This window comes from Brassica napus, chromosome C7, assembly GCF_020379485.1.
Source record: "Brassica napus cultivar Da-Ae chromosome C7, Da-Ae, whole genome shotgun sequence".
Lineage (NCBI taxonomy): Eukaryota > Viridiplantae > Streptophyta > Magnoliopsida > Brassicales > Brassicaceae > Brassica > Brassica napus.
Window position 1 is genome coordinate 16,427,897 of NC_063450.1, and position 19,482 is coordinate 16,447,378.

Consider the following 19,482-nt stretch of genomic DNA (forward strand, 5'->3'; position numbering starts at 1 on the left):
TGTCCGACTGTTGCTGAGCATTTTTTGGATATCAAACGGACCTCGAACAATAACAGTGAATGAGAAATAGTACAAAGAAAAACGTAAAATATCCGCGACGGAAAGTAAACATACAAAGACGAAGACACAATCCAATAGACAAAAAATGTATCACACCAAAAAATCGGATAGAGTAGAGAATAATTCCAGTATAATTTTTTTTTTGAAATTTACATTCGCTCTCTTTGAAAGATGTTAAGTAAGAAAACAGAGAGAGAGAGAGAGAGAGAGAGAGAGAGAGAGAGAGAGAGAGAGTCTCAATCCATAATTTATTTATGAGTTTCAAATTATTTTTAATCAATAAAAAAGTAACGAATTTATTTATCCAGTAAAATTTTAAATATTAATCAATACTATTATTTTATATTTGTACAAATATTTTTTTAATCATTTACGGTCAAAATCTTCAGAGAAATTAAACAAATAAGCTATACGGAAATAAATCTAACATGATGTGATCAACAAGATTTTTAAAAAATATTGTTATTAAAGCAAATAAATGATGAATTCTTATAATAAATAGTCTGATTTACTTCATATAACACATAAATTTTGATGCTCCCTGTTGAATTATGTTGAAGAAAATATTTAGAGAACAATGTTTAGAAGTTAGATAAAAAATAAAGAGTTTAAGAAAATGAGTCAAATAAGTTAGTTAATATTTTTAATAAAATATTATAAGGACAACCAACAATAAATTCGCGTGGGGGATAACATAAAAGAATGATATAAAAAATAATCAATACGAATTTACCATTAAAAACTCAAAACATACAAATTTACAAACTTATAACATTTAAAAAAAGAGAAATTATGATCAATATACACGAAGAATCTGGTTATTAGGAAACTAACTAAAACATTTCAAAATTAAGCAAACGGATAACTGAGACATGTGAAATGTCGATCTTCTCCTGAGCGTCTGTAGAATAGGAAATTGGAGGAGCGTGAAATGTCAGAAATTACAGGAATTTTACGGGGCAGAGTGAGACAGATTCGGCTTGTCTGCTTACGTCTGGCATCATGATATCTACAATTGCAAGTCGTAGCCGGCTAAACAATATCGGATCTATCCGGTTTGTACCAAACATCACGGAAAAGGTTCGTCTTTACTTTTCAATCTATTAGGGCTACAAAACACCGACAAACGGTCGGTAGGACCACATTTATGGATCGTTTTATTATTTTCTATATATATCTACATCTATGATTCCTTAAAAAAATTTTGAAGTCGTTTATTTAACGGATCAAAATTCGTTTGTCGTTAATATGGGTTATTGTTTTAGGGTTTGATCGTTTACCAATGTTCTCTTTAATTTGTTCTGCAGAGGAACTCTAGACAAGTTCTGAGGGTCATTCACGGGGCTTGGAATCTTCATCAAAATGGAGAGTGGAGCTTTGAAAGGAAGATAAACGATCTTGGTTTTCCAGCTATCGTGCGAACGTCCGAAACCTTCGATTCGCTTGAACGAATTGTCCGAAGCCTATACAATCTCGCAATCGAAACACCAAGTTCGATGACTTATAGGCTTCCCGAGTGGATGCTTATTCCCGATGGCAACAACACTCCTCCGATAACAATACTCGAAACACCTGATGTTCAAGTCATGATTGCTCTGAGAGCTTGGTTCGCCGATCTCACTCTTTGCGTAACTATCGGAGCCGAAGATGTTGCGCGTTATCAGTTCTTTTGCCGATCTGACTTTAATATTGGGTCCTCTTCTTATAAATTCGGAAACGGAAACGAGGATCCGTCTTTCGAAGGTAAACCGTAGTTTCGCAATATTTCTCTTTTTGTTTCTTCTAAATTTGGTGTTGTGTTATAATAATAAGAGAATCTAATTTGTACATACATCGCGTTTAATTTCATCAATTATTTTGTTAAAATATTTAAATTATTTGCAATTGTTTTAGGCTTTTTAGGAGAGGCAGTGGTTGCAAGCAAAGCGGTGCTAGAGGAATACTTCAATGACCAAGAGATGATGGTTATTCATAGGGTTCACCTCGAAATGGAAAAAGCTAAACTGGATTTGGAGAATCAACAATGTTACCAACTTGTTCATGGCAACGAAATAATTGTCATAGATGATACTGACTCCGACAGCGACGGAACCGAACCATTAGGAACAAACAAACTCTCTATAACCGTGTTTAACACAGGTAATAAAAATACATGTTTATATATCACTATAAACATTCTAATTATGGAGTTTCTTATATAGGTTCATCGTCAAATCAAGAATCTCCTTTCCCAACAAACAGACTCATCATTTCAGACGAGATAAACGGTTAGTATAAAATATAATTTATTACTTCAAGATATAAATATACAAAACTATAGCAAGATGTCGAAATGTTAATTAGTTTGTCATCTCACATATTATTATAATAAATGTTGATTACATTTAATAACTATGATCTAACCATATCTTTCATTGATTTAAATCACCAAATGTTGCATTAGACTCCGAGTACATTCCTCAACCCAACGTGTCTAACGATAAGATATAATTTATGTTTTCTATTTCCGATTTTCCTTTATATTTTCCGGCTATAGATGACATATTTTGAATTGTTTGGTAGATTCACCAATGGAATACTATGAAGTGATTCCCATCCAATTTGCTGTGGATGAAGATTTGGTTGTTCTCGGGCCAAGTTACCGTCTAGTTTTTGATGGCATTAGTTTTTGGGAAGGAGTTATTGCATCAGAAAATGAAAACGATGTAAAGGACGAAGAACATTCCGACGAGATGGATCTCGATATTCTCATGTCTCAAAATATTACGCAGTTCCAAGAAAATGGCACTACCAACATTGATCATGCCAACTCGTCGACCGTCTTGACTCCTGATCTCAACGAAGTAAACAATGTCGTTCCTAGTTGGGAAAATGTTTCAGCCAATCTTTCGAACACCCAACCCATATATGATAATCCAGTTGTTTCAGAAGGTATGTATTATTGTCATATGTATTTATTCAAATAAGAAATAATATTTCGATGTAATACCTATTTTATGATATAGGCGTTCTTGACAATGGTCTCGTTATCTCCGATGGCCAAACTATGCCTCAGAACTCCGCAAGTGTCGACCTTATTCCCGCAACTAATAATTCCCCGTCCATATCAGCAACCGTGGGGCTTATTCCAAATCCGGCTAATGCAGATGACAATCTGGTGATCAATCTTGATGATTCTTCATCAGAGGACTCCATGGACAGTGGTGTGTTCTAGGTTACCTATTGCTATGTTTTAAATTTTCTCATGGTTTCGGGGAAGGAAGTATGGTTTTGGCTAAGTTTATCGTGTGTCGGGGATGTTTATTTTGTTTTGGTTTGTAAAAGGATGATCAGGTTTAATCTTTGGTAATGTGTAAACGTCAACTGATATGTTTAATAATTTTTGTTAATGTTTAATATCAACAGATATGTTTAATCTAATCCTCAATGTAACATATATTAGTTTACATTTTGAGCTTTGCAATATTAATTCCCTAATATCTGAACGTGCTAATTAATGTAGGAGTCACAACAAACCAGCACAACGAACTCTATGTTGGAATGGTATTTACAAACCGGAATGAATTTAAATTGCATATGGCATTATATGCAATTAATAAGAAGTTCCGGTTTCGTAACATCAGATCAGCACCAAATGGAATGGTTTTAAGATGTTTTAGCTCCAACTGTCAGTGGAGGGTATACACAACAAAGTTAAAAGACTCGGACGTCTACGAGATAAGAAAACTCGATCCCATACACACCTTCTCTGTGGACGATAGATCCGGTTATCAGTCTCAAGTTACACATCATGTTGTTGGAGAGATAATGAAAGCTCGTTTCAATGGTAGTGGCAGTGGTCCAAAGCCTGGAGAGATACGTCAAGTCATGCAAGGAGACCACGATGTCCGTATATCCTACTGGAAGGCTTGGCGTTCAAGGGAAATTGCTTTGGAATATGCCAAAGGAAACTCAATAGGCTCTTACAATCTACTTCCTGATTACCTCTGTAAACTAGCACAAGCAAACCCTGGAACCTTAGCCGAGATAGAAACTGAATACAAGGACAATATAGGAAACATGTTTAAATACTTGTTTCTAGCTATGGGTGCTTCTATTATGGGATTTGAATACATGAGAAAAGTTGTAGTTGTCGATGGAACCCATTTGAGAGGAAAATATGTTGGGTGTCTTCTAACTGCTTCTGCCCAAGACGGCAATTCCCAAGTGTTTCCACTAGCCATTGCTATCGTCGACGGAGAAAACGATAACTCGTGGGAGTGGTTCTTCAAAACGTTACAAGCATTTGTTCCAAATTCAAACGATATAGTGTTTGTATCTGATAGACATGCATCCATCTATTACGGATTGGCCAAGGTAAGTAAAGGCTTAACAATATTGCGTAATTGTTGTTATATCCAGAACGTTTCAATGATTAAGGATAATATCTTTATATCCGGCAACCTAATGTTAATCCAGATAATTGTAACAGGTTTATCCTGAAGCGAGACACTGTGCATGCATTCTTCATTTAAAGAGAAATATCAGGACTTATTACAAGGATAAGAATCTAGGATTCTTGGTTGCAAAGGCTGGAAGGGCATATAGGTTGGCTGACTTCTACAAGATTTTCAATGAGATAAAATGTGTCAATGCCTCTTGTGCAGATTATCTAATTGGAATTGGATTTGAGCATTGGGCGCGTTCCCATTTCCCCGGACGTCGTTACAATATTATGACGAGTAAAGTTGCGGAATCATGGAATGCAGTGCTTCGTGAAGCCAGAGAATACCCTATATTGGCTCTTGTAGAATTTATCAGAGCAAAGCTAATGTCTTGGTTTTCTGCTAGGGATTCAACAAACTCAGCAAATTTAGACAAATTCATACCGAAAGTAATGGAAATTCTCGCTGTTAATTTCGAGTCTTCGGCAGGTTTTGATGTGAAGAAGATAAAACACTTGGAGTATGAAGTACGGAACAAGGAAGGGTATTCATTCCACGTCGACATTTACAAACGTTTTTGTAGTTGTTTTGAGTTTCATTCCTCGAAATTCCTTGTCAACATGCAATAGCAGCAGCCATCGTAGCCAAGATAAAAGTCGATTCATTGGTAGCTGAAGAGTACACGAAGAATACAACGTTTGCTGCGTATGTGGGTAGTGTCGCTCCAGTGATTGATACCGATGATATCATAGAACTCAGTGGTCAATTTTCCGAGTTAGATATGCTTCCTCCGTCTACCAAGCATCCCCCTGGCCGTCCACGCAAGAAACGTTTTCTATCTCGCGGGGAAGTTCGTGTAAGTACTTTATAATTATTTATAATGTCTAATGATATTATGGTTAATATGTTTTCATTGAATTAGTTATTTATTTTGTATTGTTCAATAGATGAAGACACCACGAAGACGAACTGTATGTAGTCGTTGCAAAGGTTGTGGTCACAATCGTGCAACGTGCAAAACTCCTATAAGTTAAGATATCTTACTACTAAGAAAGGGATATTCCCGGTGATGGAGTTGTACGGAAAGAGGATGGATAAAGAATCAAGTTTGTTAAGACAAACAACTACTATCTGTTTAATATCTAATATGTGATTACTTATATGGCGTGAGAGCTGAAGTTGTGATGGAACACCGGTTGTTAAATAAATTAATGAAATCCCTTTCTTTATAGGCTTGCAATTCATATATCCATAACGAGTGAAAATTATATATATCCGGTTATGCATAGTAACATATTATGCATGGTTTTGTGGGTTGTTTGGACCTCCATACGTCTAATATGTTTGGACTTCATATTTCGTATATCCTAACTAAAACCTCTCTTGGATGTTATGCAATTTTGTTCGTGTATGCTGTCAACATTATCAGATAATTGCAACATTTAGTATATGATCCGAGGATATCTATCTAACCATACATATATAAAACAATTATAGGGACTTCAATTGGTAACGACACCCGTTAATAATAAATTAACTATAGTGTAGGAAATAATAATTTGTATTTGGAACTAAACGTGATTAAAGGTTTTCTTTAATGCCAAACCTAATATGACAATATGACAAAACGTAGATCATATAATTAGACTACTCAATAGAGGTCTTTCCAAGCCAGGCGCGTGTATGACTAATAACATATGCTTTTGTTTCGAATGCATGTGATGGAATAGTTTTGTCATATGGATTAAAATTCGAATCTCATCATGATATCTATACTAGAGTAGCCAGCTAAGATGTTTATTATATTTGCACATATTGAAAATTTCGATCTTATCTGCATACTTGTTTACTTTCCTTGCCTATATATCCAGGATAACACAAAACTATTTCCTCACACACCTCACCAACTAAAATCTCTCTTTTAAGATGTCAACACCTCTGCGTGTAAGCTTATATCACGGAGCATGGCAGCGTAACGACGAAGGTTATTGGATTTTCCAAAGAAAGCCGAGCGATCTCGGGTATACGGTGTTGGTCAAACCAAAGGAGAGTTTCGAGGAGTTGGAAACTATTATCCGAGATCGTTATAAACTAAAGCCTGAAACACCCTTGGCGATGGCTTACCACCCCCCAGAATGGATGCTTGAACCAGATGGGACTCGGAGGCTACCGATTACTGTGAGTACAACCTCCGAGGTAGAAGCTATGATTCATCTTCGCTCATGGTTCACAGATCTCAAACTTTTCATTTCATCTGGATACGAAGATGTTGCCCATTTCCAGTTTCTTAACAAGACCGCGTTTACCGTCGGCGGTGCAACATTTGTGTTCAATGGTTAGTAACCAAATTTTTTAAAAATTTCCTAGGGTTTAGTTTAAAAAAATAATTTAATGCGTACAATGTTTTTGTAGGTTACAATGATCGCGAACTCGTTGCCTCCAAGGATGTTCTTGAAGAGATATTTACCGAACATGAGATGGTTTCAATCAACAGGGCCCATCTGGAAATTACAAACGCTAGGCACAACCAACAAGAAAACGCTGCTGAATCAAGTGTATCATCAAGCCAATTAACCAAAGAAGGTTAGTTAAAAATAATCATACAGTTTTGTAGAATGATTAATCTAGATTATTAATTAATTATTATTATTGTTGAAGCATCTGGATCATCTCCGTCACTTCCTAGAGAGTAAAGCAATCGATGGCTACGTTTGTGGGCAGAAGCAATAAAAAATAACATCAGTCGAAGTTGTTTTCTTAAATCGTATAGTCTAATGTTCCGTTTTAATATCTGAATGATGAAAGACTGTGAGGTCTTTATCTCAGGTTTCCTCTGTTCCGTTTGTTATGTTTGTTTTCCTGTTTTGTGTCGTGTATGTATGTCCCAAACTTATCTTTTCATATGTAATATAACCGTCTCGAACTAGTTACAATTGTTGGTGAATGTGGTTTTTGCCAAGATATCAAACCACTACATCTTACTTTGGGATTTAAAATACAATACTCTATTACCTTTATGTTTAAAAATGTCCCAAATCTAGTTATATTGCTCGAGAAATATATAGAGAATGGTCACCACTCTATTATCTGATAATCGATTCAGTAGATGGATTTCGCGGTTTATTATACAAGGTGCAAAATACCTATTCTCATTAACATAGATCATATCATATTGTGTAAATTCCAATCACTCAAATTTAAGCCAAATAATTGTCAATTATTGACACTTATGGCGATAACAATTCTTCTAGTACACAAATCAGTACAACGGCAAAATAAAGGGAAAATTTGTTGTTTGATTTTCATCATACATGAAACCACCAAAATTGACTTTTGTAAGAAGAAATAAGTTAACAATTGGTTAAATTAAAGAGAAATTATATCCAAATAAACATCAATCATATCAACGAAGATGTCCGTTATCATTATACATGACCCCTTAGTTTGATCCAATTATCCTATTTTGATTTCGATTAAATATCCGGATAACAATCATAATACCGGAACCAGCGATAATATCCAGCTTAATCAACAGAAAAAACTCAATGTGTTTCATTCGTAAATTGTTTCACTTTTTATACCTATAATTTGCATATGCGGAACACGATTAATTAATTATATTAGACTGATGCATAGACGGCATACAATCTTAAATCCTTACGATAGGAAAACAAAATAGTCAGCTTTCAAACATCACATTCGTATAAAATCTTTGCTTGGACAACAGAGTCTAATGTTAAAATTCTACAAATTCAATGCATAAACAGCAAACTAGAGTTTCATGTGGTACTCATAGAGCAGAACAGCAACCCTTTGCGCCTCAGAAGCTAAGATATGGGGTGCGATACAACGACATGCTTCGATTCCAGAGAGAGCATGTGTCTGCATAAGCAAAACCGACGTCAACGAAGAATCTGATGATATGATGTTCTGCGGAACGGTTTTTGCTCTTTCAACGACCATTGGCACCAGTTGAGAGTTTGAAATTCGCCACCCAGCTTGTTTCATCAGGTAAGGAAACATCTCTGAAATTGGTTTAAGTTCGAAACTCATCGAAGCTTCGCTCCTTAGCGAGGTGTTGCAATCAAAAACTGTAATGATCCAAGAGGAAGCATCCACACACAAACCGACCCAGTGTTTCTTAACCAGATTAAAAGGGACATAGAAAACATAGTGATCAGAACAATGGTCCACCATCTCTTCAAACACTTCTACCAGACCCTTTGTGAACACATGTGTTTCCTTAGCCTGTATTTTGGAGAATTTGGAGTAGTTCCTAGACAAAGAGGCAACGAACTTGGAATCCAAAAATACCGACTTCTTGCTCTCTTCGCTAAGAGACTGATTAGCATATGACAAGCTAAGATGCTTCATGAGTACATCCATCACCTACATTGAAATATATTAATAGGTGGAGCAATTTTAAACGATAAAAAAGAAGATCCTACTACCTTTGAAGAGTATGGCTTGGCCCTTTCGACAATGTCAATAATGTCTTTGTTTGAAACTTGACACCCTCCAAAATGAATAACACTAGTATAGATATTAATAGATTAATAGACGCAAAATAGATCTTCTTAATATATCAGAATAGACATAAAATAATCGAATAACTTACAAATGTGATTTCAGCTTCTGGGCCAGTTTGGTATATTTTTGAGTATATTCCCAAGAATCAGCTTTGCCATACACAGCCATTTGGGATTCCCTTGGTCTATTTAATATATCTGGACTACACTGGAAAACATCAACGAGGCCATGGGTAACTGTTTTTTGTCTTTTGCCTCTCCTGCATTCTTGTAAATCAAAAGGATTATCCTTTTCTACTGCGACTTGTTCAGCAGCCAACCCGTTCACCAGGTCATCATTATTATCTTCCTGGGACAAACCCAGGGAGAACGACGGAATCTCAATAACAGGGAACAATTCCATCTCAGAAATCTAAAACGATAAGTCCTAGTGTTATAATTTATCCACCAAACTAACAACGTTTACTAGTACTATGGATTTCATATTTTGTACCTGTTCGACCGAAGTCGACTGAGGCAAAGTTGAATTCAGAAAATTTCGTAGCCGCAAACTCTTTCTACGTTGTGGGAGCTTATCATGACTGTCTTCTTCGATACTTTCTGGCTCTTGGGAGGATCTACCGTCAGTGTGATCCTGTTTTTCTTCCTGAGACAAACCAAGCGCGAATGATGAATTCTCAATAAATGAGAACGGATCTCTCAGTGCCATCTAAATAATAAAAAATTTAATGTGAAGAAATACTATTCGTTCTAGGATAATGTTAAGTTTAACAATAGAGAATTCAGATATTTTACCTTTAACCTTTCGGTTCGGAGACATTGGGGAGCTACCTGGAAAATAGGCACTATATTAATATCCAAAGCTATATTACCATAACCTTCATGAAACGGCTATTATCATTAACTGGGGCAAGAAACTTTACTGTTTTTGATGGTGGAGGATGTTCCATTTGATTTTAAAAAGATGTGACAATGGGAGATGGAGTTAATCCAGATATATGTGGGGACAAACCTCTGGTTGGAGAATCCTGTTACTCAAACATATTGCATTAATATAGAAATTGGTCTCAAATTTTGAACATATGAATACTCATACGATTAAATATATAGCAAATTTAAAGAGTGGATTTTATTATTCATGCAAAAAGGTTTGCTTACATTTATGTCACCCTCCGGAATATGTGATGGTTCATCCTGAACATATCTGTTCTCAGTTGGTTGAACCTATATATTACAAGATATTTAGTGGGGAAATAATGGCATTAATAAAAATAAGCTGTGTATACCCGAATAACTACGTTATTAACTACTATATCAAACATTTTAGGGATATGAATCAAAAATTCGGAAACAATGCCAATGTTTGTATTTATTTGGGTACCAAATGTTGTAATGTCGACTATTACTGCTGATATATATATATCTCTAACACAATGAATGAACATTAATCATTTGCTATGAAATTATTTTTTGGATAGTTTTAGAGAACTTACATTTTCGGTATCGTTGGACGTCGGATCAGAGTTGTAATGGTCCTGCACCGATGATGGTTGTGACTTTGAATTGATAATGGGATCCTGATGTTGATTCGTAATCATGGTTTCAATACTTTGGATGATATCTCCTTTCATCTGAAATAGTTTTTGTTCTATCATTGGAACCATGACTGACTCTATCATCGATTTGATCTTACTCTCTACAAGAGTTCCAACTCGAGACTCCATGGAGGTGAATTCCTAAGTAGCAGCCTTGACAGTTGCATCTAGATTCTTTGTTGTTTCTCGAAATCGTGAAATTTCGGGTTTCATTTTGTCATACAGAAGCGTAGCAACCTTCGAGTCCGAGACAGTTTCAGGAGACGCTGATTTCTTACCAGTCTTTGTATATTTCTTCTTACCCTTTCTCTTACCACCCATGCGTTCGACTTCAGCCATGGTTAAACCTCCCTTGAACATAGAATTGTTGAAATCATGTTTTTCAGAGTGTAAACGCAAAACATTTTCAATCTTTTGGTCGGTTTCCTCGTCGTAGTAATCCTCATATTCATTATCCACAGGATGGATAGAATCATCTTCGATGATACATATCATAGGTACCTAAGTCCATTATTAACATCAACGTTTCAATATACATTACTTAAAATTGTATAAACTGATATATATGAAGAATGATCCGGATAGTTTTGATTGTACCTCGCATTTATGATCAACATCTCTAGCATGTCCTGGACTCAGTGTCAGTCGCTTATTACGCTTTTCATGAAGATCACCGTCTTCCGTATCAGAGTCTGACTTGGAAGAAGAAGAACCAGCTTCTTGCACAACCTCGGTTAGAGCCGGCACCGCCTCCACCATTACTAATTGCATAGCGTGTACAAAACCTTTAAGGGCGAAGGTGTTCTGACAAAGCGCTACCCCATCTCTTTCCTTGATGCTAGTCATTAGCATATCAAACGCAAGTCGTCCCCAAGGAAACGACAAGAATTGGTTCAAATCTTTTATCATCTCTACATACTATTTTGGAATCTTAGACTTCAAATTTGTAGGCATCAAAACAGAAGAAACCAGAGCAAGAAGAGCATACTTAATCCTAATCTCTTTGTCGACGACTGTTTTCTTTCGTAACATCCTAATCACCGACGAAACAGTAACAACGTCAGTACCACCAAACAAAGTAGGCCAATACGGAGTTTCTGCCATTCGCTCTTTCCTGTTTTTCCGTGATTTTTTTGGGAATTTCCCACATGGTAAGCCAGTGACAATAGCAAATTCTCTTAAAGAAAATCTTATCGGATTTCCGGCAAAACGAAACCAAACTTGGTACTTCTTGTTTACCTTTAGTTGTCTTGAAAGAATATATCGAGCAAACCTCCCGGAGAATGCGAGTTTATCCGCGAGATCGATAAATTTCCCAAAGGTAGGATTTTTGATGAACTGGATTTCCTCGTCGGACAAAACTCTTAGGATTGACCGGATTCCACTTGAACGGTGATAAGCAAGAACTCGTACGCCAACTGGTTCTTAACCATCGGCAAACATGCGGTCAGGAACTTCGATCATCTCGACCATATCGTCTGACTCGGAAGAAACAGGTGAGTCGACCAGGCGAACTCGAACCATGATGATTTGAGGAAACTGAATATTGTCCGGTTAATTGAGAATTCAGAAACTTAGAAATATGTTTCTAAAAGCTGCAATTAATCCCGTCGATTCGTGAGGAGAATGGTTACAATAATTCAGACACGCAAATTCTTTGCTCCGATGGAATATATTTTCAAAAATATATTTATTTGTAATATTGTTTATCTTTAATCTAGGCATGCAGGGGACATCAAATCTCTATATGTATCAAGTTGTCAGATACAAAACAGGTAATAGGCTTAGGGATCGATATGGCAATACGATATATAAATATTAATGAACAATACATATAGTTACTTTCCTAAATAGATGAAAGATGGTGTATATGGGAACCAAATTCTCTTAAAAAGAGAAATTATGATCAATATACACGAAGAATCCGGTTATTAGGAAACTAACTAAAACATTTCAAAATTAAGCAAACGGATAACTGAGACATATGAAATGTCGATCTTCTCCTGAGCATCTGTAGAATAGGCAATTAGAGGAGCGTGAAATGTCAGAAATTACAGGAATTTTACGGGGCAGAGTGAGACGGATTCGGCTTGTCTGCTTACGTCTGGCATCATGATATCTACAATTGCAAATCGTAGCCGGCTAAACATTAATGGCGATGAGACATATAGTTTTTGCATATTTATACATTTAATTCGGAAATATATTTTGCACACCAAGGCATTTTGCTATATATAGAAGCATCCGGCAATACAGATGAGGCAAGAACAATATCAGATCTATCCGGTTTGTACCAAACATCACGGAAAAGGTTCGTCTTTACTTTTCAATCTATTAGGACTACAAAACACCGACAAACGGTCGGTAGGACCACATTTATGGATCGTTTTATTATTTTCTATATATATCTACATCTATGATTCCTTAAAAAAATTTCGAAGTCGTTTATTTAACGGATCAAAATTCATTTGTCGTTAATATGGGTTATTGTTTTAGGGTTTGACCGTTTACCAATGTTCTCTTTAATTTGTTCTGCAGATGAACTCTAGACAAGTTTTGAGGGTCATTCACGGGGCTTGGAATCTTCATCAAAATGGAGAGTGGAGCTTTGAAAGGAAGACAAACGATCTTGGTTTTCCAGCTATCGTGCGAACGTCCGAAACCTTCGATTCGCTTGAACGAATGGTCCGAAGCCTATACAACCTTGCAATCGAAACACCAATTTCGATGACTTATAGGCTTCCCGAGTGGATGCTTATTCCCGATGGCAACAACACTCCTCCGAATACAATACTCGAAACACCTGATGTTCAAGTCATGATGGCTGTGAGAGCTTGGTTCGCCGATCTCACTCTTTGCGTAACTATCGGAGCCGAAGATGTTGCGCGTTCTCAGTTCTTTTGCCGAGCTGACTTTAATATTGGGTCCTCTTCTTATAAATTCGGAAACGGAAACGAGGATCCGTCTTTCGAAGGTAAACCGTAGTTTCGCAATATTTCTCTTTTTGTTTCTTCTTAATTTGGTGTTGTGTTATAATAATAAGAGAATCTAATTTGTACATACATCGCGTTTAATTTCATCAATTATTTTGTTAAAATATTTAAATTATTTGCAATTGTTTTAGGCTTTTTAGGAGAGGCAGTGGTTGCAAGCCAAGCGGTGCTAGAGGAATACTTCAATGACCAAGAGATGATGGTTATTCATAGGGTTCACCTCGAAATGGAAAAAGCTAAACTGGATTTGGAGAATCAACAATGTTACCAACTTGTTCATGGCAACGAAATAATTGTCATAGATGATACTGACTCCGACAGCGACGGAACCGAACCATTAGGAACAAACAAACTCTCTATAACCGTGTTTAACACATGTAATAAAAATACATGTTTATATATCACTATAAACATTCTAATTATGGAGTTTCTTATATAGGTTCATTGTCAAATCAAGAATCTCATTTCCCAACAAACAGACTCATCATTTCGGACGAGATAAATGGTTAGTATAAAATATAATTTATTACTTCAAGATATAAATATACAAAACTATAGTAAGATGTCGAAATGTTAATTAGTTTGTCATCTCACATATTATTATAATAAATGTTGATTACATTTAATAACTATGATCTAACCATATCTTTCATTGATTTAAATCACCAGATGTTGCATTAGACTCCGAGTACATTCCTCAACTCAACGTGTCTAACGGTAAGATATAATTTATGTTTTCTATTTCCGGTTTTCCTTTATATTTTCCGGCTATAGATGACATATTTTGAATTGTTTGGTAGATTCACCAATGGAATACTATGAAGGGATTCCCGTCCAATTTACTGTGGATGAAGATTTGGTTGTTCTCGAGCCAAGTTACCGTCTAGTTGATGATGGCATTAGTTTTTGGGAAGGAATTATTGCATCAGAAAAATGAAAACGATGTAAAGGATGAAAAACATTCCGACGAGATGGATCTCGATATTCCCATGTCTCAAAATATTACGCAGTTCCAACAAAATGGCACTACCAACGTTGATCATGCCAACTCGTCGACCGACTCGACTCTTGATCTCAACGAAGTAAACAATGTCATTCCTAGTTGGGAAAATGTGTCACACAATCTTTCGAACACCCAACCCATATATGATAATCCAGTTGTTTCAGAAGGTATGTATTATTGTTATATGTATTTATTCAAATAAGAAATAATATTTCGATGTATCATAAAAACTATTTTATGATATAGGCGTTCTTGACGATGGTCTCGCTATCTCCGATGGCCAAACTATGCCTCAGAACTCCGCAAGCGTCGACGTTATTCCCGCAACTAATAATTCCCGTCCATCTCAGCAACCGTGGGGCTTATTCCAAATCCGGCTAATTCAGATGACAATCTGGTGATCAATCTTGATGATTCTTCATCAGAGGACTCCATGAACAGTGGTGTGTTCTAGGTTACCTATTGCTATGTTTTAAGTTTTCTCATGGTTTCGGGGAAGGAAGTATGTTTTTGGCTAAGTTTATCGTGTGTCGGGGATGTTTATTTTGTTTTGGTTTGTAAAAGGATGATCGGGTTTAATCTTTGGTAATGTGTAAACGTCAACTGATATGCTTAATACTTTTTGTTAATGTTTAATATCAACAGAAATGTTTAATCTAATCCTCAATGTAACATATATTAGTTTACATTCTGACCTTTGCAATATTAATTCCCTAATATCTGAACGTGCTAATTAATGTAGGAGTCACAACAAACCAGCACAACGAACTCTATGTTGGAATGGTATTTACAAACCGGAATGAATTTAAATTGCATATGGCATTATATGCAATTAATAAGAAGTTCCGGTTTCGTAACATCAGATCAGCACCAAATGGAATGGTTTTAAGATGTTTTAGCTCCAACTGTCAGTGGAGGGTATACGCCACAAAGTTAAAAGACTCGGACGTCTACGAGATAAGAAAACTCGATCCCATACACACATGCTCTGTGGATGATAGATCCGGTTATCAGTCTCAAGTTACACATCATGCTGTTGGAGAGATAATGAAAGCTCATTTCAATGGTAGTGGCGGTGGTCCAAAGCCTGGAGAGATACGTCAAGTCATGCAAGGAGACCACGATGTCCGTATATCCTACTGGAAGGCTTGGCGTTCAAGGGAAATTGCTTTGGAATATGCCAAAGGAAACTCAAGAGGCTCTTACAATCTACTTCCTGATTACCTCCGTAAACTAGCACAAGCAAACCCTGGAACCTTAGCCGAGATAGAAACTGAATACAAGGACAATATAGGAAACAGGTTTAAATACTTGTTTCTAGCTATGGGTGCTTCTATTATGGGATTTGAGTACATGAGAAAAGTTGTAGTTGTCGATGGAACCAATTTGAGAGGAAAATATGCTGGGTGTCTTCTAACTGTTTCTACCCAAGACGGCAATTACCAAGTGTTTCCACTAGCCATTGCTATCGTCGACGGAGAAAACGATAACTCGTGGGAGTGGTTCTTCAAAAAGTTACAAGCATTTGTTCCAAATTCAAACGATGTAGTGTTTGTATCTGATAGACATGCATCCATCTATTACGGATTGGCCAAGGTAAGTAAAGGCTTAACAATATTGCGTAATTGTTGTTATATCCAGAACGTTTCAATGATTAAGGATAATATCTTTATATCCGGCAACCTAATGTTAATCTGGATAATTGTAACAGGTTTATCCTGAAGCGAGACACTGTGCATGCATTCTTCATTTAAAGAGAAATATCAGGACTTATTACAAGGATAAGAATCTAGGATTCTTGGTTGCAAAGGCTGGAAGGGCATATAGGTTGGCTGACTTCTACAAGATTTTCAATGAGATAAAACGTGTCAATGCCTCTTGTGCAGATTATCTAATTGGAATTGGATTTGAGCATTGGGCGCGTTCCCATTTCCCTGGACGTCGTTACAATATTATGACGAGTAAAGTTTCGGAATCATGGAATGCAGTGCTTCGTGAAGCCAGAGAATACCCTATATTGGCTCTTATAGAATTTATCAGAGCAAAGCTAATGTCTTGGTTTTCTGCTAGGGGTTCAACAATCTCAATAAATTTAGACAAATTCACACCGAGAGTAATGGAAATTCTCGCTGTTAATTTCGAGTCTTCGGCAGGTTTTGAAGCGAAGAAGATAAAATACTTGGAGTATGAAGTACGGAACAAGGAAGGGTATTCATTCCACGTCGACATTTCCAAACGTTTTTGTAGTTGTTTTGAGTTTCAACTCCTCGAAATTCCTTGTCAACATGCAATAGCAGCAGCCATCGTAGCCAAGATAAAAGTCGATTCATTGGTAGCTGAAGAGTACACGAAGAATGCAACGTTTCCTGCGTATGTGGGTAGTGTCACTCCAGTGATTGATACCGATGATATCATAGAACTCAGTGGTCAATTGTCCGAGTTAGATATGCTTCCTCCGTCTACCAAGCGTCTCCCTGGCCGTCCACGCAAGAAACATTTTCTATCTCGTGGGGAAGTTCGTGTAAGTAATTTATAATTATTTATAATGTCTAATGATATTATGGTTAATATGTTTTCATTGAATTAGTTATTTATTTTGTATTGTTCAATAGATGAAGACACCACGAAGACGAACTGTATGTAGTCGTTGCAAAGGTTGTGGTCACAATCGTGCAACGTGCAAAACTCCTATCAGTTAAGATATCTTACTACTAAGAAAGGGATATTCCCGGTGATGGAGTTGTACGGAAAGAGGATGGATAAAGAATCAAGTTTGTTAAGACAAACAACTACTATCTGTTTAATATCTAATATGTGATTACTTATATGGCGTGAGAGCTGAAGTTGTGATGGAACACCGGTTGTTAAATAAATTAATGAAATCCCTTTCTTTATAGGCTTGCAATTCATATATCCATAACGAGTGAATGTTATATATATCCGGTTATGCATAGTAAAATATTATGCATGGTTTTGTGGGTTGTTTGGGCCTCCATACGTCTAATACGTTTGAAATTCATATTTCGTATATCCTAACTAAAACCTCTCTTGGATGTTATGCAATTTTGTTTGTGTATGCTGTCAACATTATCAGATAATTGCAACATTTAGTATATGATCCGAGGATATCTATCTAACCATACATATATAAAACGATTATAAGGACTTCAATTGGTAACGACACCCGTTAATAATAAATTAACTATAGTGTAGGAAATAATAATTTGTATTTGGAACTAAACGTGATTAAAGGTTCTTTAATGCCTAACCTAATATGATAATATGACAAAACGTAGGTCATATAATTAGACTACTCAATAGAGGTCTTTCCAAGTCAGGCGCGTGTATGACTAATAACATATGCTTTTGTTTCGTTTGCATGTGATGGAATAGTTTTGTCATATGGGTTAAAATTCGAATCTCATCATGATATCTATACTAGAGTAGCCAGCTAAGATGTTTATTATATTTGCACATATTGAAAATTTCGATCTTATCTGCATACTTGTTTACTTTCCTTGCCTATATATCCAGGATAACACAAAACTATTTCCTCACACACCTCACCAACTAAAATCTCTCTTTTAAGATGTCAAAACCTATGCGTGTAAGCTTATATCACGGAGCATGGCAGCATAACGACGAAGGTTATTGGATTTTCCAGAGAAAGCCGAGCGATCTCGGGTATACGGTGTTGGTCAAACCAAAGGAGAGTTTCGAGGAGTTGGAAACTATTATCCGAGATCGTTATAAACTAAAGCCTGAAACACCCTTGGCGATGGCTTACCACCCCCCAGAATGGATGCTTGAACCAGATGGGACTCGGAGGCTACCGATTACTGTGAGTACAACCTCCTAGGTAGAAGCTATGATGCATCTTCGCTCATGGTTCACAGATCTCAAACTTTGCATTTCATCTGGATACGAAGATGTTGCCCATTTCCAGTTTCTTAACAAGACCACGTTTACCGTCGGCGGTGCAACATTTGTGTTCAATGGTTAGTAACCAAATTTTTAAAAAATTTCCTAGGGTTTAGTTTAAAAAAATAATTTAATGCGTACAATGTTTTTGTAGGTTACAATGATCGCGAACTCGTCGCCTCCAAGGATGTTCTTGAAGAGATATTTACCGAACATGAGATGGTTTCAATCTACAGGTCCCATCTGGAAATTACAAACGCTAGGCAAAACCAACAAGAAAACGCTGCTGAACCAAGTGTATCATCAAGCCAATTAACCAAAGAAGGTTAGTTAAAAATAATCATACAGTTTTGTAGAATGATTAATCTAGATTATTAATTAATTATTATTATTTTAGAAGCATCTGGATCATCTCCGTCACTTCCTGGAGAGTAAAGCAATCGATGGCTACGTTTGTGGGCAGAAGCAATAAAAAATTAACATCAGTCGAAGTTGTTTTCTTAAATCGTATTGTCTAATGTTCCGTTTTAATTTCTGAATGATGAAAGACTGTGAGGACTTTATCTAAGGTTTCCTCTGTTCCGTTTGTTATGTTTGTTTTCCTGTTTTGTGTCGTGTCTGTATGTCCCAAACTTATCTTTTCATATGTAATATAACCGTTTCGAACTAGTTACAATTGTCGGTGAATGTGGTTTTTGCCAAGATATCAAACCACTACATCTTACTTTGGGATTTAAAATACAATACTCTATTACCTTTATGTTTAAAAATGTCCCAAATCTAGTTATATTGCTCGAGAAATATATAGAGAGTGGTCACCACTCTATTATCTGATAATCGATTCAGTAGATGGATTTCGCGGTTTATTATACGAGGTGCAAAATACCTATTCTCATTAACATAGATCGTATCATATTGTGTAAATTCCAATCACTCAAATTTAAGCCAAATAATTGT

The 19,482-nt window shown here is 36.3% G+C and overlaps 3 protein-coding genes across 3 annotated transcripts; 2 read left to right on the forward strand and 1 right to left on the reverse strand.

The window, feature by feature from the left end:
* The first annotated feature begins 3,636 nt into the window (after positions 1–3,636).
* LOC106363993 lies at positions 3,637–5,518 on the forward strand. The gene is made up of 4 exons (XM_048764011.1): positions 3,637–4,416; positions 4,532–4,973; positions 5,114–5,340; positions 5,432–5,518. The coding sequence occupies exons 1-4, from the start codon at positions 3,637–3,639 to the stop codon at positions 5,516–5,518; spliced, it is 1,536 nt and encodes a 511-aa protein (XP_048619968.1).
* A 2,737-nt stretch (positions 5,519–8,255) lies between these two features.
* LOC106363982 lies at positions 8,256–9,722 on the reverse strand. The gene is made up of 4 exons (XM_013803634.2): positions 9,507–9,722; positions 9,103–9,425; positions 8,936–9,017; positions 8,256–8,873 (listed from the first exon to the last, which is right to left on the reverse strand). Exons 1-4 carry the CDS (start codon positions 9,720–9,722, stop codon positions 8,256–8,258), a joined length of 1,239 nt encoding a protein of 412 aa, XP_013659088.2.
* Positions 9,723–15,420: 5,698 nt separating this feature from the next.
* Positions 15,421–17,303, forward strand: LOC106363971. The gene is made up of 3 exons (XM_013803624.1): positions 15,421–16,200; positions 16,316–17,125; positions 17,217–17,303. The coding sequence occupies exons 1-3, from the start codon at positions 15,421–15,423 to the stop codon at positions 17,301–17,303; spliced, it is 1,677 nt and encodes a 558-aa protein (XP_013659078.1).
* The last annotated feature ends 2,179 nt before the right edge of the window (positions 17,304–19,482 follow it).